Source organism: Zeus faber, assembly GCF_960531495.2.
Source record: "Zeus faber genome assembly, chromosome: 11".
In the NCBI taxonomy this organism is placed as follows: Eukaryota; Metazoa; Chordata; class Actinopteri; order Zeiformes; family Zeidae; genus Zeus; species Zeus faber.
Window position 1 is genome coordinate 9,422,247 of NC_137205.1, and position 22,562 is coordinate 9,444,808.

The 22,562-nt window shown below is 43.1% G+C and overlaps 2 protein-coding genes across 5 annotated transcripts in view; one reads left to right on the forward strand and one right to left on the reverse strand.

Annotated features, from left to right (window-relative positions):
- Nucleotides 1–4,288, forward strand: part of litafd (LITAF domain containing) — a 7,169-nt gene extending 2,881 nt beyond the window's left edge. Inside the window, exons 2-5 of the mRNA XM_080009466.1 lie at nt 1,384–1,435; nt 1,548–1,652; nt 3,003–3,198; nt 3,325–4,288. Coding sequence (XP_079865592.1) covers nt 1,396–1,435; nt 1,548–1,652; nt 3,003–3,198; nt 3,325–3,442 — 459 coding nt within the window. The 5' untranslated portion in view covers nt 1,384–1,395 and the 3' untranslated portion in view covers nt 3,443–4,288. The remainder of the gene's footprint in view (nt 1–1,383; nt 1,436–1,547; nt 1,653–3,002; nt 3,199–3,324) is intronic.
- A 1,333-nt stretch (nt 4,289–5,621) lies between these two features.
- The window catches only part of usp7 (ubiquitin specific peptidase 7 (herpes virus-associated)), a 40,437-nt gene continuing 23,496 nt past the window's right edge, over nt 5,622–22,562 (reverse strand). For 2 of the 4 annotated variants that reach the window (XM_080009270.1, XM_080009269.1), the window contains exons 16-31: nt 21,493–21,627; nt 21,095–21,196; nt 20,870–20,975; nt 20,666–20,758; nt 20,028–20,095; nt 19,818–19,918; nt 15,115–15,268; nt 14,757–14,824; nt 13,223–13,331; nt 13,036–13,113; nt 12,766–12,866; nt 12,583–12,682; nt 11,770–11,889; nt 11,604–11,675; nt 11,419–11,509; nt 5,622–7,779 (exon numbers count right to left, since the gene is read on the reverse strand). In XM_080009270.1, the coding sequence (XP_079865396.1) occupies nt 7,673–7,779; nt 11,419–11,509; nt 11,604–11,675; nt 11,770–11,889; nt 12,583–12,682; nt 12,766–12,866; nt 13,036–13,113; nt 13,223–13,331; nt 14,757–14,824; nt 15,115–15,268; nt 19,818–19,918; nt 20,028–20,095; nt 20,666–20,758; nt 20,870–20,975; nt 21,095–21,196; nt 21,493–21,627 (1,605 nt within the window). In that variant the 3' untranslated portion in view covers nt 5,622–7,672. The remainder of the gene's footprint in view (nt 7,780–11,418; nt 11,510–11,603; nt 11,676–11,769; nt 11,890–12,582; nt 12,683–12,765; nt 12,867–13,035; nt 13,114–13,222; nt 13,332–14,756; nt 14,825–15,114; nt 15,269–19,817; nt 19,919–20,027; nt 20,096–20,665; nt 20,759–20,869; nt 20,976–21,094; nt 21,197–21,492; nt 21,628–22,562) is intronic. The other 2 variants (XM_080009268.1, XM_080009267.1) reach the window with 2 other exon arrangements.

Consider the following 22,562-nt stretch of genomic DNA (forward strand, 5'->3'; position numbering starts at 1 on the left):
TGGTTTGAGCAGCCTCACCTGTCCTGGATCCAGATTACTGGGGACCCAGGATCAGAGTGGCTGCATACCTGTTGCTCGTTGGTTGGTCTAACGGGCAACAGGTAAAACCCCCATCCCCACACTCACTCAGGAGAGGAGCCCTTGTCATGACACGTGTCTATCTGCTCCTGGGCTAATTATACTGAGCCCACTCTTTACAATAAACTGGTGCCTACAACCCCTGTGTATCTGTGACGGAGGTCCCTGAACGTCACTTGGTTGGCAGGTTGTAGGTGAAACTGCCAAAATACACTGTATATATATATATATATATATATATATATATATATATATATATATATATATATATATACATATATATACATATATATACATATCTGCAATCGACAACCCTTATTGGCTGCTACCTGCTTCTCGTTACTTGAAAAGATATTTAAAACATATAGAGAAAATGTCTTCTAGTCAAACTTTTGGCTGTTTGTTTGTCTGTTTGTTTACTCTTTTTAAGCTTTTTTTAAAGGACTGAATCCAATCGATTGGATTCATGTTTTTTTTTTTTTTTACTCACTGTCATTTTTGTCATCGAAAAAGAGGCATTGTGCAGGTTTTATCCCTGTGATCCCCGTCATTACACCATTAACAGCAACACTAAAACAACTATCATGAAAAATAATGATAGGGTGCACAGATAGAGTGTCACGCCCAGACGTCTCTGCCGACACAAACCACCGGGGTTTCACTGGGACTCACCGCGTTGGCTTTTGTCCTGGCGGCGAGCTGTGGCTCTATCGAGTGGCAGATTTTTATAAATAACACAAATGTCAGGATTGCTCTGGGAGTGTGTCGGAACAGCACATGCTGGAGCCATGATTACATCGATTTTTAAGAGTTATGGGGGAGCATTCCATAGGAATGCTGTCTAAATGCCATTTTGCATTATCTGAGTCTCAGTACCGTGATGTCGTATGTAAGCTGAGATGTTGAGATAGATAGATAGATAGATAGATAGATAGATAGATAGATAGATAGATAGATAGATAGATAGATAGATAGATAGACAGTTAGATAGATAGATAGATAGATAGATAGATAGATAGATAGATAGATAGATAGATAGATAGATAGATAGATAGATAGATAGATAGATAGATAGATAGATAGATAGATAGATAGACAGATAGATAGATAGATAGATAGATAGATAGATAGATAGATAGATAGATAGATAGATAGATAGATAGATAGATAGATAGACAGATAGATAGATGGATAGACAGATAGATAGATAGATAGATAGATAGATAGATAGATAGATAGATAGATAGATAGATAGATAGATGGACTGGTCCTCCCCTAATTTTTCTGTCTATCTCCCCTTCTCAGTAAAGAACGAATATGAACCCAGATGAAACAGTCCCTCCTTACATCATACCAGGTGAGACCCAACACACACACGCACATTTATTATCTTTCATCATCCACCGTTACAAACGTAACTCTGTTCTCCTTCTGCCGTCCCCCACCACCTCCTTAATTTCCGCTCCCAGTGGAGGGCCAGAAGGCGGATCCCGTGACGGTCTACCACTTGCACACCCCCTTCAACCCAGGCTCCCAAGATGATGTGGGCATCCAGGGCCAGACTAGCACGCCAGGTAAGAGCCACGGCAAAAAAACAACAACAAATGAAAAAAAACTCAACTCCTTTTGAACTGGGCCAACGCTGCCGTAACTTCCGGCTATGCAAAGCTCATGACAGTGTTGAAGTGTTGGTAGAGACTTTGGTGACAGAGGCGGCGATTCAGTTCTGTGGTCAGTTCTGTGTCGTGTCAGTCGGTCCCTGACGGTGAGCTTGGACTGGTGACCACTGAGCCTTTCTTTCAACCTTTTTGGACTTTTGGACCTTTGACTGTTGATCCTTGACATGTTGAAGGTGCTAAATATCCCATCAAACACATCGACATGCTTAACAACAGACGCATCGACATGCCTGCATGCTTACCTGTGTGGCTTTCAAGCCTTGCTACTATTGTTGTCACACGAATTCAAACCATATGAGAGATCATCGCAAAACACGCGGATGGCCACCGCACAGCAGTGAGGTTTACAGGACACACATAGGCTATATAAGTTAAATAAATGCTATTTAGACCATTTGGGTTTGTCCACACTACAATGCGTGCCTGCCTGACAGCACACACGGCACCACTCACAGATCATGTCTTTTTGGAACCGCTTCGACTAATGAGCATCAGGGACAGGTAGGCTACCTTCTGTAAGTAATCAGGAGATAGAATGTTGAGAAAATTGGCATAGCGGCCATCAGTCTATCAAATACTCAGCACAATTTGAAGGGCACTCAGCGAGCCCTGCGCTCATCAAGTCATCCACAATGCGTCCAACTTCATCACCCAGTCATTCTCAATTGCTCCTCAGATAGTTTTTAATTTGTTTTAGTTTGGAGAATGAGCGCTCGGCAGTCGCGACAGTGACGAGTCAGACACGGTTGACATGCGATTGATGATCATGTATGGATTTTTTTGGCAGTTGCACGCATCATATAACACGGCATACATTTGGAGGCAATTCACTCGTACATCTGTATGTTTCAACGTTAACCGTGAGCGTGCCAATAAAGCAACTACTCATGCAACACATTTCAAAATGATTTAACTAATTTAATTGTTTTATTTGAGTCATGGATCAAATTGTTGAGAATTTATGTGGCGGAGGTGTTTTATATACAATTGAGTACACTGATTTAAAGTATAGGAATGCTTTAGAGGTGACATCGTATCAGCGCTCAAATCAATTCCGTTGGATACGTTAATACATCAGGGACGTCAAGGCCATCAATACAGTCTAAATGAAAAGGTCTTGTCTTGGGCCCCTGGGAGTCCTGGGCTCTGGAGCAATCAACCCCCCCGGGCCCTGCATCTCACACATACTGCTCGTTGGCTGCCGCATATCAGTCAAACTCCTTTTCGCCCCCCCCCAACCCACAGTCTACACCGTCGGCGGCGGGGAGGTGGGCACGGGCCTGGGTTCAGGAAAGCAGAAATATGTGAGCTACGACTCGGACCTGGGCCGCACGCCGGGCATGACCACCTGCACCAGCTGCCAGGCTCAGGTGATGACCAACGTCTCCTACAAGGCGGGCACCTACGCCTGGCTGATGTGCCTGCTCTTCATCTGCTGCGGGTGAGCAGGGGGGGAGGGTGGGGGGACTTTGAAGACGAGTAATTCAGTGCTATCGTACAGAACCCCCACAATTGAGACACTGTGTGTGTGCGTGCGTGTGTGTGTGCGCGCGTGTGTGTCCTCCAGCCTCATCCTGTGCTGCTGCCTGATCCCGTTCTTCTTGAAAAACTTCAAGGACGCGTACCACACGTGCCCCCGCTGCCAGAGGATCCTTTACGTGGACAAGAAGCGCTGCTGCTCGTGAGCGCGTGTGCGTTTGGGCTCGTGCTTGCGCGTCACCAGGAGTGTGGAACCCTATCGATCCGAAACCTCAGCTCAGGATCTCCCCCCCTTCCCCGCGATGCTCTTGGATGGCCTGGACCGACCATCCATCGCTCCCCACCCTCACCGCCACCCTCACCCTCACTCATCACACATCCTCCCCCTCCTTCACGTTTTCTCGAGTATTTCTAAATTTATTTTCCGTGCTATCAATTATATCCCCGTGCGAACAAAGTGGGAGCGTTGGTTTTTGCACTTTTAACTCATAAAAATGAAGTTATAACGATGAAGGCTTGTACATACTCTTGGTCAAATATCTGTTGATTTCTATTATTTTGGGGATAACTCGAAAAAGGAGAGGTTGTCCGATATTTCATAATTTTTACCATCCGCTTTCCTTCGCCTCGCGAGTGAGAGGGAGGAGAAAAAGGGGTGAAATTTGATGAAATTCATTGCAAAGTAGTTTTACTATCAATGTTTACTAGAATATACTGTACGTGTGCCTTCCCTCCCTGGTTACTTTAATATTGTTTTATCCCCCCACTGTTAAAGATAACGTGTTATATTTACAAACATCACCTACTCTCATTGTACAAACAGTGTTTGTTTGATCAGTACAATAAAACAAACATGCAAACTACAAAACAAGATTACACACACAAAACATTATTATGTAAATTTTGAATCTTTGATTCCAAAATGGTAATAATGCTTCTTCATTAGTTTTATTTAATTGCTTTCCAGAATGAAAAATCTGTGTGCCTGGACTTCTGTTATGAAAAAAAAAATAATCCTATTTTGTTACCTTATTTCTCAAATAAAATTATGGATGAGGCTCTCTGACTGTGGTTGTTATTTGTGTGTGTGAGTGTGGGTGTGTGTGTGTGTGTGTGTGTGTGTGTGTGTGCGCAGATTCACTGTTGTGCTGAAAGGTACTTGATTGCTTTTGGGCCAATTGGCATTATTACAAGGACTGTTCAAGGAATGTAGGGGCGTCATATCCTTGTACATGAATAACGCAGCTGAGAAATGTCCATCAAAAGCCCAATAACCCAGAAATAAGAGATTAAGCACCGACGTCCGGGGGTCAAGGGGTCCCGGCAGGAGGGTCTAACCCTAATGTGAACCGTCTTTAGGGTTTTGGAGGAAACCCACGTGAACATGGGACACCCCACACAGGAAGACCCCAACGGGATTCGAACCCAGAACCTTCTCACTGTGAGCCAGCATGCATACCTGGGTATCCAAAATGGCACAATTAATGAATGAACGGGCCAAACCTGCACCTGGTAGGTACCAGGTACAGAATAAAGAGGTTACTTCAGTACTTTGATACCTGGTTGACCCTCCCTGCACTGCTGTACAGGCCACGAAAACGGCTTCTACAGATTCCCCATAAAAGAGGTTTTCCGGAAGCTGTGTTATTGAGGTGAAACGACCCCAAGAAAGCCCAAGGGAGACAAACCATGGAGAAGCATGGAGAATTAGGAAGGAGAGGTGTCACAAAAAAGACTTTTGTTTTAATGACCCGAGAAAAAAAGGACGTCTTATCGGGACATCCAACCACCTCAAGGAACGTTGCTTCAGTTAAAATATTCATGAATTGGGTCCAAAGCTGCTTTGTATTCATGCTGAGGTGTCTTGGAATGTGTGGCGTCCCAAGACAGCCCCATCCTATAAGATAATTACTAAGAGACGGTGCCAGGGTCCCGAGAGAGAGAGCACATCACCAGGGGTCCTGGTGATAAGGGAAGTGAAATGTGACCTGTGACTTGTGTAGGGGAACCAAACGGTAAATGTTGTCTTTGGGCCAGCATAAAAGAGTCCGCCCGAGTCTCATTCAACAGAGAATCCATCCGGCTCGGTTCTCTCCTCGGCGTCCATGGAAAGTCTAATCTGATGCTGTTCTTTTGTAATAAATCTATTATTTTACTCAAGTCAGCGTCAGCGGTTCTTCCTTCTTCATCAACACATCAAATTCATCAAGAAACTGCAATGCCTTGAGCAATATCCTGACAGCGGGTTTGCAAGTTTGGAGAGTCTTCAAAGTTATGGAGCGCTTGGACTCGACGCCCACAAAACATGTCCGAGCGGCGCGTTTGGTTTTATAGAAAATTTTATTCAACATACATTTTCCAGCAAAAAGGCAATATACAGGAATAGTTGTCGTACACTGCTGCTACACTGAGGATTTTTAAACTGGAAAAGATCAAATTAAGGTGTGATTCTGCAGGTCATCTTTGTACTGCACTTTCTTTAACAAGACAAAACCAATGCAATTTGTTTTGAAAATGCAAGGGGGGAAAATAAAATCCCAAAAGGAACAAAGAAAAAAAAAATCCTTTAATAGAAACTTTAGGAACTCAACGGAAGAAAAGAAATTTAAACCTACACACAAGGAAAATTAACACCCAGCTTTCCTTCCGTACCCATACAACAAAAAGCGGTGTGTGTGCGTGCGTGCGTGTGCCTCACTAAATTTTACACTTCCATTTTTTTTTTTTTGGTTAAATATACAATTCTTAAACGTCGTCTTTACAGAGCCAACTATGCGTTATGGAGTGAGGGAAATGGGAGGAGGGGCATTCCTTCTGCTTTAAAAAAAAAAAAAAATTATACGAGAAACATTGACAACCAAAAGAGTTTTTTGTTTTTTTTGTGTTTCTTACAATGCTGGTTTAGTCTCTAAAGGATCCTCAAACCAAGTGGGCTCCAAGTGTCTGCAGCTCCCTACAAAGCACAGCGCAGTTAGACGGATTACCATGAGGGAAGCAGGGTGGCAGGGAAGGTGGTTGTGTGTGTGTCCAGGCGTGTGCATGTGACTTGTACAGAAAGGTAGTTGGGGAGAAGGGATGACCGAGGGAGGGAGACTCCTAGGACGTAGTTTACCATATTTTTTTTTAAAAGGAGGAAATTGGGCCAAAAATAAGGTGGTTTCTTTCCTAAGCGTTATTTAATAAAAAAAAATAACTGCAACCCAAAAGTTGACATTTGCCATTCCTGAGCAAAGTCAAAACTTTCTGACATTGTCAACGTGCAAGATGAAGTACAGACAATATTCCTTTTTTCCCATTTATTATTATTTTTTTTTTTAAAACAGATTTTTATTTTTTTTATTTTACTATACATTGGTTTGCAGAAAACGACAAAAAAGAAAACCGATTTTATATACGTCCTCCAACCAAACTAAAAGTGAGAACAAATTGTGTGTGTAAACATGGAAATCATTTTTTTTTTTTTTTTTTGTTATTTAACTCTTTCTGCAGTTGACTAAAGTTGCGATAAAGGAAGGGCCTCATTCATCTATAGCCACCTTTTAACAAAAACATTATTTTTTTTAAATTAAAAAAAAAAAAAAAAAAAAAAAAGATAACAGATGGTGGAACAAGCAGGTTGAAGGAAATGTGTCCTGCAAAAAAACTAACAAAAAACAAAACCACCCCAAATCCCCCTTTCATTACCAAAACAGTCCAAGGTGGCGGGGGAGGGGGCACCATCCATCTCTCCAAACAGCAGCAGCAGGAACAGCTCAAAACCCTCGTCAGAACCAGAAAACTTTATTTCAAAATAACCCCAGCCCAAAAAAAAAAAAAAGAAAAATCTGCAGGGGGAGTGAAAATAAAAACAAAATACTGGAGGTGGTGGGAATGGGGGGGGGGGGGAACGGTTTAGCAGTGCGCACGCGCACACACACACAAACACACACACACGTGTGTACATACATACAAACATACATATGGTTTCGGTTTCTCGCTTCCTTCTCCCAGTCGCAGGTTTTGTGTAATTTGTTGTTGCGCGTTTTGTTTATTTTCATCCAATCCATCTCCCTCCCAGGAAAAAAATAAAAATAAAATTATACATATTTAAAAATAATAATAATAATCATCAAGTCCCAGTTTGTGTGAAGCCAGGGATAAAACAAAAACAAAACACAAAAAAAGAAATACAGGAGTATGGGAGGAGGTGGGAGCAGTAGCGGTTTTGATTGGCTGAAGGTCAAAGCCGTCGGAGCTGCGGTGGAATCCATAGCAGTAAATCTTGCCAGGTGTCGAGCCGTCCAGGCAGGGTGTTAATATACACACGCACGCACGCACACACGCGCGCACGCACGGTTGGTTACAGTCTGTGAATACGGGTGCGTAAGGAGGGGGAAAGAGGAGTGGAACGATGAGGCGGGAGAGGAAGGGCGTTGGGGCGGGGCGGGGCGTTTTGCTTAGTTGTGGATCTTGATTGCTTTCTCCAGGTAGGTGTAGCGACCTCTCTTTGGAGCTTTGTTGAAGTGGTCCAGCCCGAGCCAGGGCCGTGGGTGGGACATGTTACCTGGAGAGGGAGGGAGAGAGAGAGAGAGAGAAAGAGACGGTCACCCAACGCTCCAATGAGAACTAATTGACACTTGTTCATATTGGGCTTTTATTTTTGCTGTGACGCCGGAATTTCCCTCCAGGCGTTAAAAGTCTCAAACTGCCTGGTTTGGGAACTGTACTGCCCAGGACAGGCGGGCCCTGCAGAGGGTGGTGCGTTCAGCTGAACGTACCACTGGAACTACCCTCCCCCCCTTGCAGGAGTTATACACCAGGAGGTGTAGTAGCAGAGCCCGTAGGATCATGAAGGATCCTCATCACCCCAACAACGGACTGTTTCAGCTGCTGCGGTCAGGCAAGCGCCTCCGCAGTCACGCAGCGAGAACAGAGAGACTGAGACGGAGTTTCTTCCCGCAAGCCATCAGAACTGTCAACGCTGACCTCACCAGGGGTCCTAACTGAGCCATGCACTAGGCTCCACTACCTACTGTACTGTATGTAGCATACTGTACCGCATACTGTATCACTGTTCAGAGTTGTTCGTGATGCCGTATTGCTGCGCCGTACTGTTGTATACTGTGCTGTATTATCCCAAACACTACCTCACACTATTCACATTCACATGCCACTTTAATTCACATGCCACTTTAAATGCACATATCTGTATATACATAGCCATATTCCTTCAACCTATTCCATTTTATTTCAATTTATTTTTTATTGTATTTTATTCTATATATTTTTTATCTTATTCTATAAGTATTCCACTTACTGTATTACATTTTAGGAGTCAGTTAGTCGGTCTATTAGAAAGGAATTTTCTACTTTTTATTTTATTTTTGTACTTTTTCCTAGGACTTCTTGTGTGCTATCACCGGGTGCGTTGCATTACATTTCACTGCATATATGTATGGAAGTATGTATATGTATGTGACAAATAAAAATCTTGAATCTTGAAATCTTGAATCTAAACAATACTATTTTGTAAGCTTATTTCTCTCGCTTGTAAGCTTATTTCCGACCGTAAGTAACTGGGCAGCCACACATTGTGTTATTGTGGCTCCATACTCAAAATGTTTGGATTGACAATCAAACTATTTACAATATGAGATTAATGTTCAGATCACCTGCTTCGATTTGTGAGTATTCATGTCAACATTTGGTTTCGCAGCTTTGAAATTTACGACACTTTTCATGCAGGCGTAAACCCCTTTTCCCAGGTGACCACACTTATTTGCACAGATCCCCAATATGTATTTGGTTGGAAATCTTTGTTGGGTGTCGCTCACCCATCTACATCACGAGACTTTAATTATTTGACCCCATATTAGGGCCGTCAATATTCGCAAAAATTCACGTTTAATTTTTAGAAAAAAAACCCGCGGTTGGGAACCGGTGCACGAGTGGACATTCCAACTCTGCGTTGGTCGGGCTGCTTGGGACCGTGTACCTCAGCTCAAGCTCGCGGATTAAATCTTTCAATTAGGGATGCGCCGATCTAGCGACCTTACATCGGTATCGGCCGATGTAAGGTCGCTAGATCAGATTTCCCCGGTAAACCGGGAGACTCTGTCTGACATTTAAATCTTTCCGGTCATAATGTCTGGTGAAAAGAATTCCTTCCAAGCACAATTTGAATTAGTGCTGGGTGGATAATTTCGATTAAAAAAAAAAAAAAAAGTCTGCGAATCTGATCATTTCTGTGCTCGGCAAGTTCCAACGGCAAGCCGATCAGCTTGGATGATCTAAAGCGGATCTTTGACCTCGAACCAATCACGTTTGTCGATATAGAACTAAGCCCCGCCATCTCTTTCAGTGCATCCCTACTTTAGATCCAGATGCCTGCAAGATATAAATCTGCCGCAATCGGATGCAACTTAGAGGTTATATTATCGAAACCGTTCGGTATGCCCTCTACAGTTCAATACGCACATGTGAACCGCGCGGCGTGCCATAGCTGCAGCCCCGCTGGACAGCCGCGTGACCTCCATGCATTTCTCTCTTTTTGCGCAAGGTCAAATGTTCAAGAGATAAAAACAAGATAAAACTTCATAGAATGCTTTCTGTTACGAGTTCAATCAATTTAAATGCTGCTGTTGGATTTTCTTATTGATTAGGAGCCATTTTAAATACAAAGAACAATGTTGGACAATATATACAGTACAAACATGTCCCGCTGACCAATGAAAAAAAAAAATCAGTTCTAGCTCACATTTCAATCATATTGTGATGCTTGGTGGGGTCGGCCAAACAGACGCAAGGAGACGCAGATGTAACCTCGGTGGAAGGCCGGTTTTATTGTCCGCCGCAAGGCTTACAACTACATCGGGGTTGAGGTGTGTCCCTTTTGATTACGAATTTCTTTAAACACACACTCTTCTACCCGCACCAGGCGCTCGCCTCACTTCCCTCGTTCCTATTCTTCCAAATGCCAACTCTCCATCGGGAACCCTCCCCCGGAGAGACCTGGGCCAATTACCCACTACCCTGGACACCTCCCCTCCAATCAGATGAACCTGTGCAAATTATAACAACCCACCAATGAACTTGAACCCCCCTCAGTCATACACACAGGGCGTTACACAAGTTATTTAAGGCAGACTACTATGAAATTTTTTCTAATGCCTTTTAACTTTATTTATATATATATAATTATATGAATATAACTGTGATTTTGTAGAGTGAATCTGCATAGAAAGAAAAATATCTTTATTCTATAATCAGTTAACTGTCGACTATGTCAACCCCCCACCACCCACCTCATTTATAAAAATAAATATTACTTTTTCTTATAAGAATGATCAATAAAAGTAATTACAAACCAAAACTACTTAAATAAATGGAAAAATATTTGTTCAAAAAATATTAAGAAAAATGAATTCAAGTCAAACATTGCGCGGCAGAAGCTTTACAGCAATATTTTATGCCATGGTGCTTTATGTTCACGTCAATCTTGGAACCCATAGACGGCCAGTATTTCTGGGGTTCTGGTGTGGCCAGTGGATATCTGGGCCAAGACTTCATCTTCCGTGCGGCATCATTGTTTCCAGGCCGAGTGGAGAGCAAAAGAGGCGTTCGCAACGCATTGGCCGAAATGCACTCTCGGCCACTGTCCGACGACGATTTTGATTTTAATTATCTTTCTACTTGTGAAACAATCGGGTCGTAGATGTCATCTCTCAACTCCAACCCCATTCTCGCGTTGCGAGTTCCGAGGAAGTCTTGGCCCAGATATCCGCTGGCTACGCCGGAACCCCAGAAATATTGGCTGTTGTGCCCAGAGGGTCGGCACGCGGGAGCGATGTCACCAACATTGGCCTGCCTGCTCCCGCACCGCGACAACATAAGGTCAGCGAGTCGGGAGCATGACTGAAATATGCAAAAGTTAGGAACAGATAAGCAGAATCGAAATGCACGTGTCTTATCGAATACACGGTTCTTGGAAAATTGGGAAAGAACCCTTAAATGGGAATAAATTGTTTTATCAGACAGACTTCTCTTGTAGAGTAGTCATGGAAAATGAGAACCCTCATTTGTTTGCCGTACTCGACATTGCACGTCCCGGGATGTGACTATTGCACATGCGTACACTGTGATGACGAAGCTGGAACTATATATATGGTGCAGCCCTGATAGAAAGTAGTAACGTTACGTGTACCTGGCTGTGGCTCAAAGTCCTTCAGGTTGACCTCGTACTCGTCCTCAGTAATGTACTGATGCCGCCCCATCATCACGATCGCAAACTTGAACTGCAAAACACAAGACATAGAGAAGGGAGGGTCAGCGACGGGCCTCAGAGAGACAGACTGACGTGAAGACCGGGGAGTGCGGGCGGAGGCTGACCTTCTCAAACTCCTTCTCCTGGATGTCGAGCATGATCTGGATCCTCCTCATCACCTCCCGGAACGATTCCCCCTGAAGGAGAGCAGGGAGGGGAGAAGCAGGACAGTCAGGGTAGACTTCGCGACGGACGAGAGAGGTGGCCAAGGGAGGAGACCGGGGCGCTCACCTGTCTTATCTTGAGCAGGAAGGGAATCCCGAAGGTGCCGAAGACCTCCTTGTGGAAGTGGGCGACGGGGATCAGCATCTCGCTGTCCTTATCCAGGTCCACCTGGTCGACCGGGATCTCCTGCAGGAGAGGGCGAGGAGGGACGGAGCTCAATGACACGGTGTTGACTGATCATTTCATTTGTGGAAGATGCCTGCCGCTTGGAGTTCACCCCTCTTACAGCTAGACACACCGATCCCTCTGCCAGAAGTTACATTTTAGCATACATTTAAAGTGCAAAGTTGCTTTTTTATTGTTTATTATAAGTTAATATTATTTATTAAGGAAATATCATTATTTCTGGCATTACAAAATTTAATTTGAGGACTTAAGTACTTTTTTTAAGCGCCAATTTTCAAGGACTTCCCACAAAACATATATAATTAACAACTTTCAACTTGATCTTCATGAATTAAAATATAATTAAATCTTAGTCTCATTGTCAATTATTTATATCAGAATTTACTAAATTAGTTCAGCACAAAAGGGACAATTTTCAAGGTAGCCCAGCAGTTACATTTTTGATGATGAAATTCAAGCAGTTCAAGCCCCTCAAGGACCTGGTAAGAACCCTGTTTTAAGTCATTTTCACCCGGTTGTTGTCACTTTAACATGTATGTTTTTTATCATTTTGAACTGCTGCTTAATTTCAGAAACAGGCCCTTACTACACAACCCTTTACCTATTCCTAACACCCGAAACCCAATATTTCTTCCTGTCCTATTTGGGGTCTTCGTTCTGAATGGAGGAATGAAGGAGCGGCAATGGCGGTACCTCTATTCTGAAGGTGCGGCTGGCGGCGGGAGATAAACATTCTAGCAGCTCGTCCTCCTGGTGCACGCCGATGATTTTATAGCTTACGATCTCCAACAGCCTGGGGACAAAGCGAGAGAGACGTTTAGAAGAGACAAACATAGATGTGGTAGCACACGCACGCACACACATCAGAGTGCTGACCTGAGCTTCTCAGAGCCTTTGTCGGAGAGCTCCACTGCTTTTTTACATTCGTCCAGAAGGTCTCGCACACAGCCGTGCTTGTCCGGGTAGAGGGTGATTTCCTGCCACAGACACACAGACACACATAGACACACACAGACACACACAGACACAGACACACACACACACACACACAGAGAGAGAGACAGACACACCAATTGTAATGGTGTTCCACAGGTGTATTTCTTCGGACCTCACATCGATAGCAGTAGAAGAATGTGTACGGCTTACCTCCTCTCTGAACTGGCTATTGAGCCATATGGACTTGAAGCTCCTCCTGTTCTCAAAGTCTGTGATCTTCATCTTCAACTGGGGGATGAGGAGAGCGACAGAGCGCATGAGAGAAAGAGAGAGAGATATATAAGGACGGGATGACAAAGAGCGAGATGTCTCCCTGGCATCGCCTTAGGGAGCCTACCTGCTGATAGTAGAGTTTCTTGGGCTGCCGGGGCTTGAAGAACTGCAGCAGGTCCCGCAGCGTGCCCTCGTAGTTGTGTCTGAGAGGGTTCCCGGGGCCGTCCCTGTACCTGCCCACCACACCACCGGGCGGGGGGGGAGCACCAGGACGGGCGGAGGGGGGTGATGAAGCAAAAAAAATAGAAGGGGGAATGGGGGGGGGGGGGGGGCAGGTCACTTAACCTTTTCGATTTAAACGTGAAAATCTCTTGGACATTATCTTGGCCAATTGATCATAATATACCACATTAATGATATGTCTGAATAACCACAATTTATTAATATGACTTAAATGATAATATAATAACTTATTCTGAGAACACGTGACTGTAAAAACCATGACACGACAATTGCGATAACTACTATAGAATTATATTGGCCTGTTTTTCTTTTTAAAGCAGTGGAGTGCTGCAGGGATGGGGTACGTTTGTCGACCAACCTGGAAGTTTGCATCGCCCTGGTTCCCTCGGCCAAAGGCCGATGGAATTTTTCTATTGGATTTTGGATTATCGCAGAAAGTTACCTCTGTGGCGGACAAAAGTTTTTGATACTTACACGTTTTGTTCAGCCAGATATTCTTCCCCAATTAACACCACTTCTATGATTTTTGAAGCGTAAATGTGATCGCCAGAAGCAAAAAACTGAGGCTATAAAAGATCTACACCACGGTGGCATGACTTGAACGTCTCCACCACTAAGCTTCCAACTTGTCATTTGATTTTGCACGCGTACCTCTCCCACAAAAGCTTGGAAAGTTTGAGTTGGAATAGTTTGCAAGAGCACGAGTCTAAACACAACTAGAGGCTGTAAAGGTGGAGTGGTGACTAGATGACTTTCAGTGTTCAGTGTGATGACGATTAATGCCCCCGACAGCCTCCGTAGTCTCATTTAGCCACTTGTTAGAAACCGCCTTCTTTAAGACACGTAAAAGATTCAAAATTCACCAGTGGGGCATTCATGTCGTAGAACAAAATGTGACAAACTCTTAAGCTTGTGTTAATAACAGACCTTATTTCAGGCACTGAACCAAAAACCCATTAAAAAAAACCCCATTGACTTTTGATGAGGGAACCGGAAGTGCGAAAATGCAAACTCATTTCCAGGTTTTAGGACTCATTCCTGCACCGCTGTCTAACTACCAACTTCAACAGTATGTGTTGACTGAGTGGGAAAAGCCGGAGCTCCCCCTTCTGGCCATAACCAGTTATTAGAAATAATATGAAACTCGCTGTGTCAGATTTACTTTATTTATTCATTTTTTAACATAACCAGAGATTATAGTCCCACCTCTGATGTTTGTACAGTAGGAGTCGATGTGTAAAATCATTCTATTAAGGACCCATTCAAACACTTTTACTGAATAGCAGCATGGGACCATAAATGTGCAATTTTCAGTTCTAAATGTAAAAAAATAAATGTTGAATAAGGTATCTGCATGTAGAGTACAAAACGATGTAAATTAATTACTAAAACAGCATATGAGACAGGCCTCCTACCCCTGTGACTTGAAGAACTGCAGCAGCATGGGGTCTGTGTTCAACCGCTGAGCAACTGTCTTGGCCACCTGACGCCGGAAACACACACACACACACACACACACACACACACACACACACACACACACACACACACACACACACACACACACACACACACACACACACACACACACACACACACACACACACACACACCTCAAAACACTGCAGACAAGCCCTGATCACTTTGACGCGTCACGGTGGGACGACGGTAGAACATTGAAATCAAATTGCATTGAGAAATAGTTTGTAGGGACATTGAATTCAAGGTTAAATAAAACAAAAAAGCTGGAATAGATTGAAAAAGCTCCCTCACCTGAAAGTAGTTCATGCGGTTGGAGAGCGTGACCACAAAGCCGGGGTCGTTGTGGATGGTCTTGTCGCAGAAGATGACGTCCACTCGGTGGTACAGGTCCCGGAAGTAGTCCTTAGCCGTGGGCAGCTCGCTGGCATCGTTCTCCTGATCGTCCCTGTTCAGGCGGAACGGAATCAGTGCTAAAGTTGCACGTATTGCACAATTTCCAGAATGTGAGGTGGATATTGACTCTTTATATTTGAGGTTTATTGTCAACATTCTGTTCCCTGTTTACATTTTTATGAGTCCAGCACGAAGTGCAGGAACCCTTTTGTTACTGTTCAGATTATTATTATTCTCCGAGCCATTCTCCGGCTGAAAATGCCTGACGCTCAGAAACTATAAAAACCACTGACACAAAACTTAAATGATAGGTTGCGACAGGAGGAAAGACAAAAAACGTGATTCATCGGCCAGATAGTGGCGCTATAACGACCTTTTACGTTTTGTCTAATTCCTGAATCCATGGATTCCTTGGGTCATGCCCAGTCTATACCGCATATCACCGCCAAAAATGGATACAATTTCTGGAGGTAAAGCAATAATGGTAGATTTCAATTCAAATCCCATGAATGCATGTTGTGTTCACAATGTTCTGCTGCAATGCAGTATTCTCAATTGGTAAAAGAAGCAACTACAGAAAATACGACAATCAATCATGCACACATCGAAGATTTTACCACTACACTTAAAAAAAATTATATCGGCACCATGATCTAAGCCCAACAGGAAGTCTGCCATATTTAATTAAAGGTGCCAGTGAGTCACTTTTTGGTTAGTTTCACACTTTGTACTTTTGCGAACTCCTAGGCGATTTATAGGATCGACTTCAAACTTGATGAGTGTCTACAAGAGACGTTCAGGTTTATATGTTGTTAAAAGATTGGGTTTTCATCACACGGTGTGGGCGTGGAAAAGCGTTGAATTTCATGTTCGAAAAAAAGGCATTGTTTTGTGACTGTCACTTTTTGGTCATTTTCATGCTCCGTACATGCGAACTCCTCCTAGGAGATTTATCGGATCGACTTCAAACTTGTGTCCCGACACTTTCACGTCAAGGACCCACCCTGCTTGCAGCTTTAATTAAGCATTATTCTTTGTTTTAACTAAAGCTAAATACCAACTATAAATAATATAAAGTGAATTTCTACAATATACAGTTCACTTATTTGAGAGACACCATCTGCTGAGCATAAATGGCACCATCTTCTCCATGTTGAATTGCATCACAATAACCAAGGACATTGTCCTTTGTGATGTTGCTCTTTGTGAGGAATATGCGCAAACTGACAAATGAACACGCGCCCGCGCCACGTGCCCAGCAGAACAGTTGGGAACATGAGTCAGACAATATGTCAAGTCCGGCAAAGAAATAGCGATGATGATACTGCTGCAGGCTTATTGCACAGAATCACTCCCATCAAGATTTCCAAGAAAACACAAAGGCCATTTTTTAATTTTTGCCTGCAAACTCCACAATGGCGCCCTCTTTTCAGCAAAGTATGCAACGTTTGTGCAAGTAGCCAGCAAGCAATCACCGTAAAGCTGCGAAATGTTCGCGAGAGTTTGAGTAAGTTAACAGAGTTTGTGGTTAATGGGGGGTTTCCTGTTTAAGTTGTGTAGTAGTACGTTAGCTAGCGTTTCTCAGTTTTCCGGCTTGTTTTCATATTGGGGCAATTGCTGCAACTAATCTTGTTTTTCCTATTATTTTCAGGGGTGCTGCAACCCTATTTTTGTTCAGAACATTATTATTCTCCTGGCCATTCTCCAGCCGAAAGTGCCTGGTGCTTAGAAACCGTAAAAAACACAAAAGCTTAAATGATAGGTTCAACATGTTTTTAAGAAACTAGGAAACACAAAGAATGTGATTCATCGGCCAAGACGGTGCTGCTATAATGACCACTTTTGAGTTTTGTTTAATCACTTCTGAACCGCTGGTCCCAGAAACCTTCTTGCATCCAGTGGATTTCTTTGGTCGTAGCAAGTCTATTATGCATAGCGCCTCCCATGATATTTGCGGCCATTTTGAATTCTGTCCAGAACGTTCTTTTAGTAACTCCTCCGACAGATATAGTAAAATGTTCATCAAACTTGGACCATGGCATGTCTGGACTGACACAAAATTAAATTCATTCAATGACATTGAATGTCTGGGGAGGACCTATTTTACATAATCTACCATTACGCATCAACGCATTGTGCAATCATCATCCAATTTGGTAGAAATGTGCAGGGTCTGACTTTGTGGCACTTGGAGAAATCTGGTGTCGTTTGGTCTTTGCCACAATTATTTTTCCAAGATTACAAAAAATGTCTTGGAGGGGCCTATTTGCATAACAAAAATGGCCGCCACCAACGCCACATCTAAATGGCCGCAACCTACAAATTTAGTCCAAAGAAACAATTGCCGCCACCAGCAAATCAAATTGCAGCATCAATTAGACAGGGTAACAATGGCTGATATGCATTATATTTGATGGTGACATGCACCAATGTACTGACCATACCCTTCGAAATGTGGGAGGACTCATCCATTAGGGAAGGCTATAGCGCCATCTTCTCTTCCATGACTTCTACACTGCTTTATGGGGAAAAAAAGCTTTCCTGGATTGCTTAAAGTGCCAATCTTGAAGATTTTCATTGAAATTCATGTCTGCTAAGTCACTATCGCCGAATGAGGGAACACAAAAGTGATAAGAGTCGACGGCCCACTGATGAAGCCATGCATTTGCAGTGATCTGAGTATTAAGAACGGTTGTCTATGGCGACTTTCCTGCCGTGCATTCAAATCACAAGCAGCGTAGTTCCCTACCAACTGACCAACGTCACACAGGCGACACTGTGGATCTCTGGGAAGTGAGGTCCAAAAACACCTGCAACTACCGCTTTTTTTAGGCGCCACCAAAAACAAATAAAATAAAACAAAAAATAAATCTGTGTTCTGAGTTTGTCACACCACAGAAAAATGTGTTAGTAACCACCCAGCCAAATTTGAATGATTAAGAGAAATCAACAAGTTTATTGAATTAGGATTTGAAATCTTCCGCCCAATCACATTTATCGCCTCAAACATCTACATTGGAGTAAATTCAAAATTTCTTCCAAATACTTTTTTTTTTTGGCCTTGGAAAGTTCCCGTGACGAATTTCACAATGGTGTCGTCTTTTTGTCTGAGGAGTATGCGACGTTTTTGCAAGCAGCCTTCAAGCAGCCAGCAAGCATTCACCGGTAAAGCTGCAAAATGTTCACAAGAGTTCTAGTGAGTTAACATATTTGTGGTTAATGGGGGGTTTCCCGTTTATGCAGTGTGTAGTAGAGATGTCTGGGCGGGGCCTATTTGACAATCTGCCATAACAGATAAACACATTGTGCTATCATCATTCAATTTGATATTATACAGTTGTGGTCAAAAGTTTGCCATGACAGTTTTCGGTTTCCAATCATTTCCACAACTCTTATTTTTCTGTGATGGAATGATTGGAGCACATACTTTGCCCCAAAAACATTAATGAATTTTGCATTTTTTATGAATTTATTATGAGTCTTCTGAAAATGTGACCAAATCTGCTGGGCTCAAAATATACACACAGCACATTTATCAATTTTGGTGATGTAGAAAGTTGTGTCAATCAAATTTGCTTTGTGGTGTGGCCTCTTTACTTCTTGTGAGTGCGACTTCTCTAAACCCATTAAAATATGGCTCGTCTGACACAATCAGTAGTTACCTCAATTCTTCAGGAAAACCTAAAATCATGAAGGTTGGGTCTTGGACGCAGTTGGGTGTTCCAACAGGAACACAAACACACAAACACCACCACACCACAAACACACGTCAAAAGTGGTAAAGGAATGGCTAAATCAGGCTAGAATTAAGGTTTTAGAATGGCCTTCTCAAAGTCATGACTTAAACCCCATCGAGAACACGTGGCCTGGACTGTGCTGAAGAAACAAGTCCGTGTCAGAAAGCCAGAAAATTTAGTTGAACTGCACCAATTCTGTCAAGAGGAGTGGATTCAACCAGAAGCTTGTGGATGGCTACCAAAAGCACCTAATTGAGGTGAAAATGGCCCAGGGACATGCAACCAAATATTGGCATTGCTGTCTGTATATTTTTGACCAAGCAGATTGTCAAATTTTCAGAAACCCATAATAAATAAATTTATAAAAGAACCAAAGTTCATGAATGTTTTTGTGACCAAGTATACAATCGTTCCCTCACAGAAAAATAAGACTTTATTGGAAATTATTGGAAAATCGACTGCCATGACATACATGTTCTTTACAAGTGTAGGTAAACTTTTGACCACAACTGTGTGTGCATAGTTGTATATTGCCTTTTTTATTGTGTAAAGTTAATGATTTTATTGTATATTTTCACTTTTAATATATCGTCATTTTCAGTTTTTTTTTTCTGGTTCTTTTATTATTGTGAGCTGTTCTGATGCTGTAATTTCCCGACGGGATTAATAAAATAATCTATCAATCTCATACCATCTTCGCCCTAACTCTAAATTACATAAACCCTGGAATATTAGATTAAAATATCGTTATTTGAATAAAGCAAGAAAATATCACACACACACACACCGCTCATATTGCATCAGATGCATAATAATCCCAGAGAGGTCGCTTCCTCTGTGCGTGCGTCTCTCACTCTGACTTACTTCTGGAAGACGATTATGTCCCCGTCCATGAGCTCGTCCAGAGCCTTGTCCAGAGAGACGTCGTAGTCCTGTATCCGCTCCGTTAGGTTGGGCTTCACTTCCTGCGACACGGGAGAGAAGAAACATGGGAGCGTCAGCAAGCGGCGCTGTGCTCCAATATTGGGAGTATCAGACAAACATCGAGCTGGAGGAGAAGAGCGGAGAGGTCACCTCATAGAGGATAAGGCTAGTTTCCTGCTGAAACCCCGCCCTCTCACACATGACGGGCAACAGGTCTCCTGGTGGGGAGGGGAAAAGCAATGGTTAAAAACACAAGTAATGACAACCCAAAACACGCACACAACCTGTACAGACAGCACCGGCCAGACAATGGATAACATGATATGTGATGGTCTTTCTTCAAAGCCTTTCGCAACAATTGGGACATGTTTACATATATATAAATACATAGCCATTTTCCACTATGAGTTGGTTGCGATGTAGATGTAGATAATCTGAGTCATTTGAAGCTTTGTGACATGCCAGGACTTCTACTCTGTGAGGTAAGTACTGGAGGTAACTTAAGTTAAGTTTCATTGAGGAGGATTTAAATGTTCATTTATTTATTATATAATTATAGAACCCAGAATCGCAATTGTAGCGTCGCCCCTTGCGTCCGCTTGCCCGAGCACCTCGTGTCGCTTACACACATTTTTGTACTTTTTTTTTGTATTTTTAGAGCTTAGAGTTTATTGTGCGTAATCACCAGGTGTCATGACATGTCACTGCATATATGTATGACCGAATGTATATGTATGTGACAAATAACCTCTTGAACTTGAACAACGCACGTTCAAGTGGAAACTTACGTATTTTGCAGGATATAGGTGTGTAGATATGTCCACAATAATTTAAGCTTCGGGTTTTGGGATCGTACATTTTCAAAAACAACATGACATCGTCTGCAGAGACAAGAGTGACAGAAACAATTAGAAAATACATCAACAAAGTGTATTGTTGACAAGAAGGGGACGTGTTACTAGAGCCTTCCGCGTCAAAATGGGAGGACTCACGGTCTTTGTCGAACTTGGGTAGCGTGGCGTGGCTGGCGGCCGTCTCCGGGTCCACGGTCTCCAGAAATATTGTCCAGGGGTTCTCGTTGTCGCTCAAGTCGATCATCTGGGCATGAAGACGGACAAACGTGTCAAACTTGGGGGAAATTGTTGTTATTATTTTTGTTTAAATACACTTTTTTCCTACTGCTGGTTCTTGAAGACCTGTGCCGTCCACACACTCACCGACTTGTTGCAGTCGGCCTCATAGTCCAGCATGGCGGGCCGCTTGGTTCCGTTGCTCCGGGCCTGCATGGGCCACAGCCTCATCTGGTCCTGTGGGAAACCCTGCAGCACATCAATAACACACGCACACTCAGACCGGGACACACACACACAGACAAATGCACTATACCCACACAACCACCCATCTAAATCGCAGCCCGCAAAAGCATGACTAGCTTTTTAAGGTTTTACCATTTGTTTTATGACCACACACACACACACACACACACACACACACACACACACACACACACACACACACACACACACACACACACACACACACACACACACACACACACACACACACACACACACACACAGAGAGAGAGAGAGAGAGAGAGCGTGGTGTTGCTCACCATGGTCTGGGAGAGGTTCTGGACAAACTCCTGCAATGTGGAGCTCTTCAGCACTTTGAAGACCGTGTACTTCACCTTCTCCTCGTCGTACATGTCGTTGCCCTGGTGACCGCAAAACTGGTCCTCTGTCACCATCTGCCAAAAAAAGAGGAAACGAAAAAAGGAAAGAAGATTGATGAATTATGAACTTTGGGAATTAAATTGCCATTTTGCCAAACCGTGAAAGGATTTTGAATAGTTTGATTCTTCGAATGAACGATTCAGTCTGGGACCTTGCATGCAACTTGCACTCTATATATACACTTATCTACATCTATCTATACATATCTGCACACCTGCAAATATAGTACCTATTACAGAGAGCAGACATTCCACCTTTCATTTCCAAACTCCCTCTGTCCACGCTTCTGCTAAGATATGCTTAAATTTACGTGGAGTTAAATTTTCCCCCGTTAGATTACATGGGGAAACACAGTTCACTTAGCGAGACACTGAACAACACCGATCGATCTTTTCCTTTAAAGTGACCATCGAGGTGAAGATCATTCCGCCATATTCCATGTGATGTGAATTCACAATGTGAAACAGTTTTGATATAGCTCAACCTTAAAATCGTACTACTTTTACACACACACAGAGACATCATTGTGGAGGGGGCATATACCACAGTGTACCAACGAAGAAGTCACGCTGATGTCACTTCCATAAACAAGACGAGGATCCGGTTTCACTTCTCTGTGAAAAATGTAATCTCTGTGTTATGGTTTAAGAGAAGCGGGGTGGTAGATCGAAATCATATCGCAGACTTTAATCTGACCAGTGCAATAGATCCAAGTCAGTGTAAGCAGCGCGTACAGGACTTCTTATCCCACGATGATAGTTAGTTCTCCGCAATGCGGAGAAGGACGGCGAATCTGGATATGATATTGGCGTTATCCCAGACTTGGAGAACATTTCAAACAGTGGATGTCAACCTGAATGTGAATATTTTCAAGAACCACCAAAGAACGATGATACGCCCGCTCTTGTTACAACGGAAGAAGTTGATGACATGATGAAGTCTGCTGAGG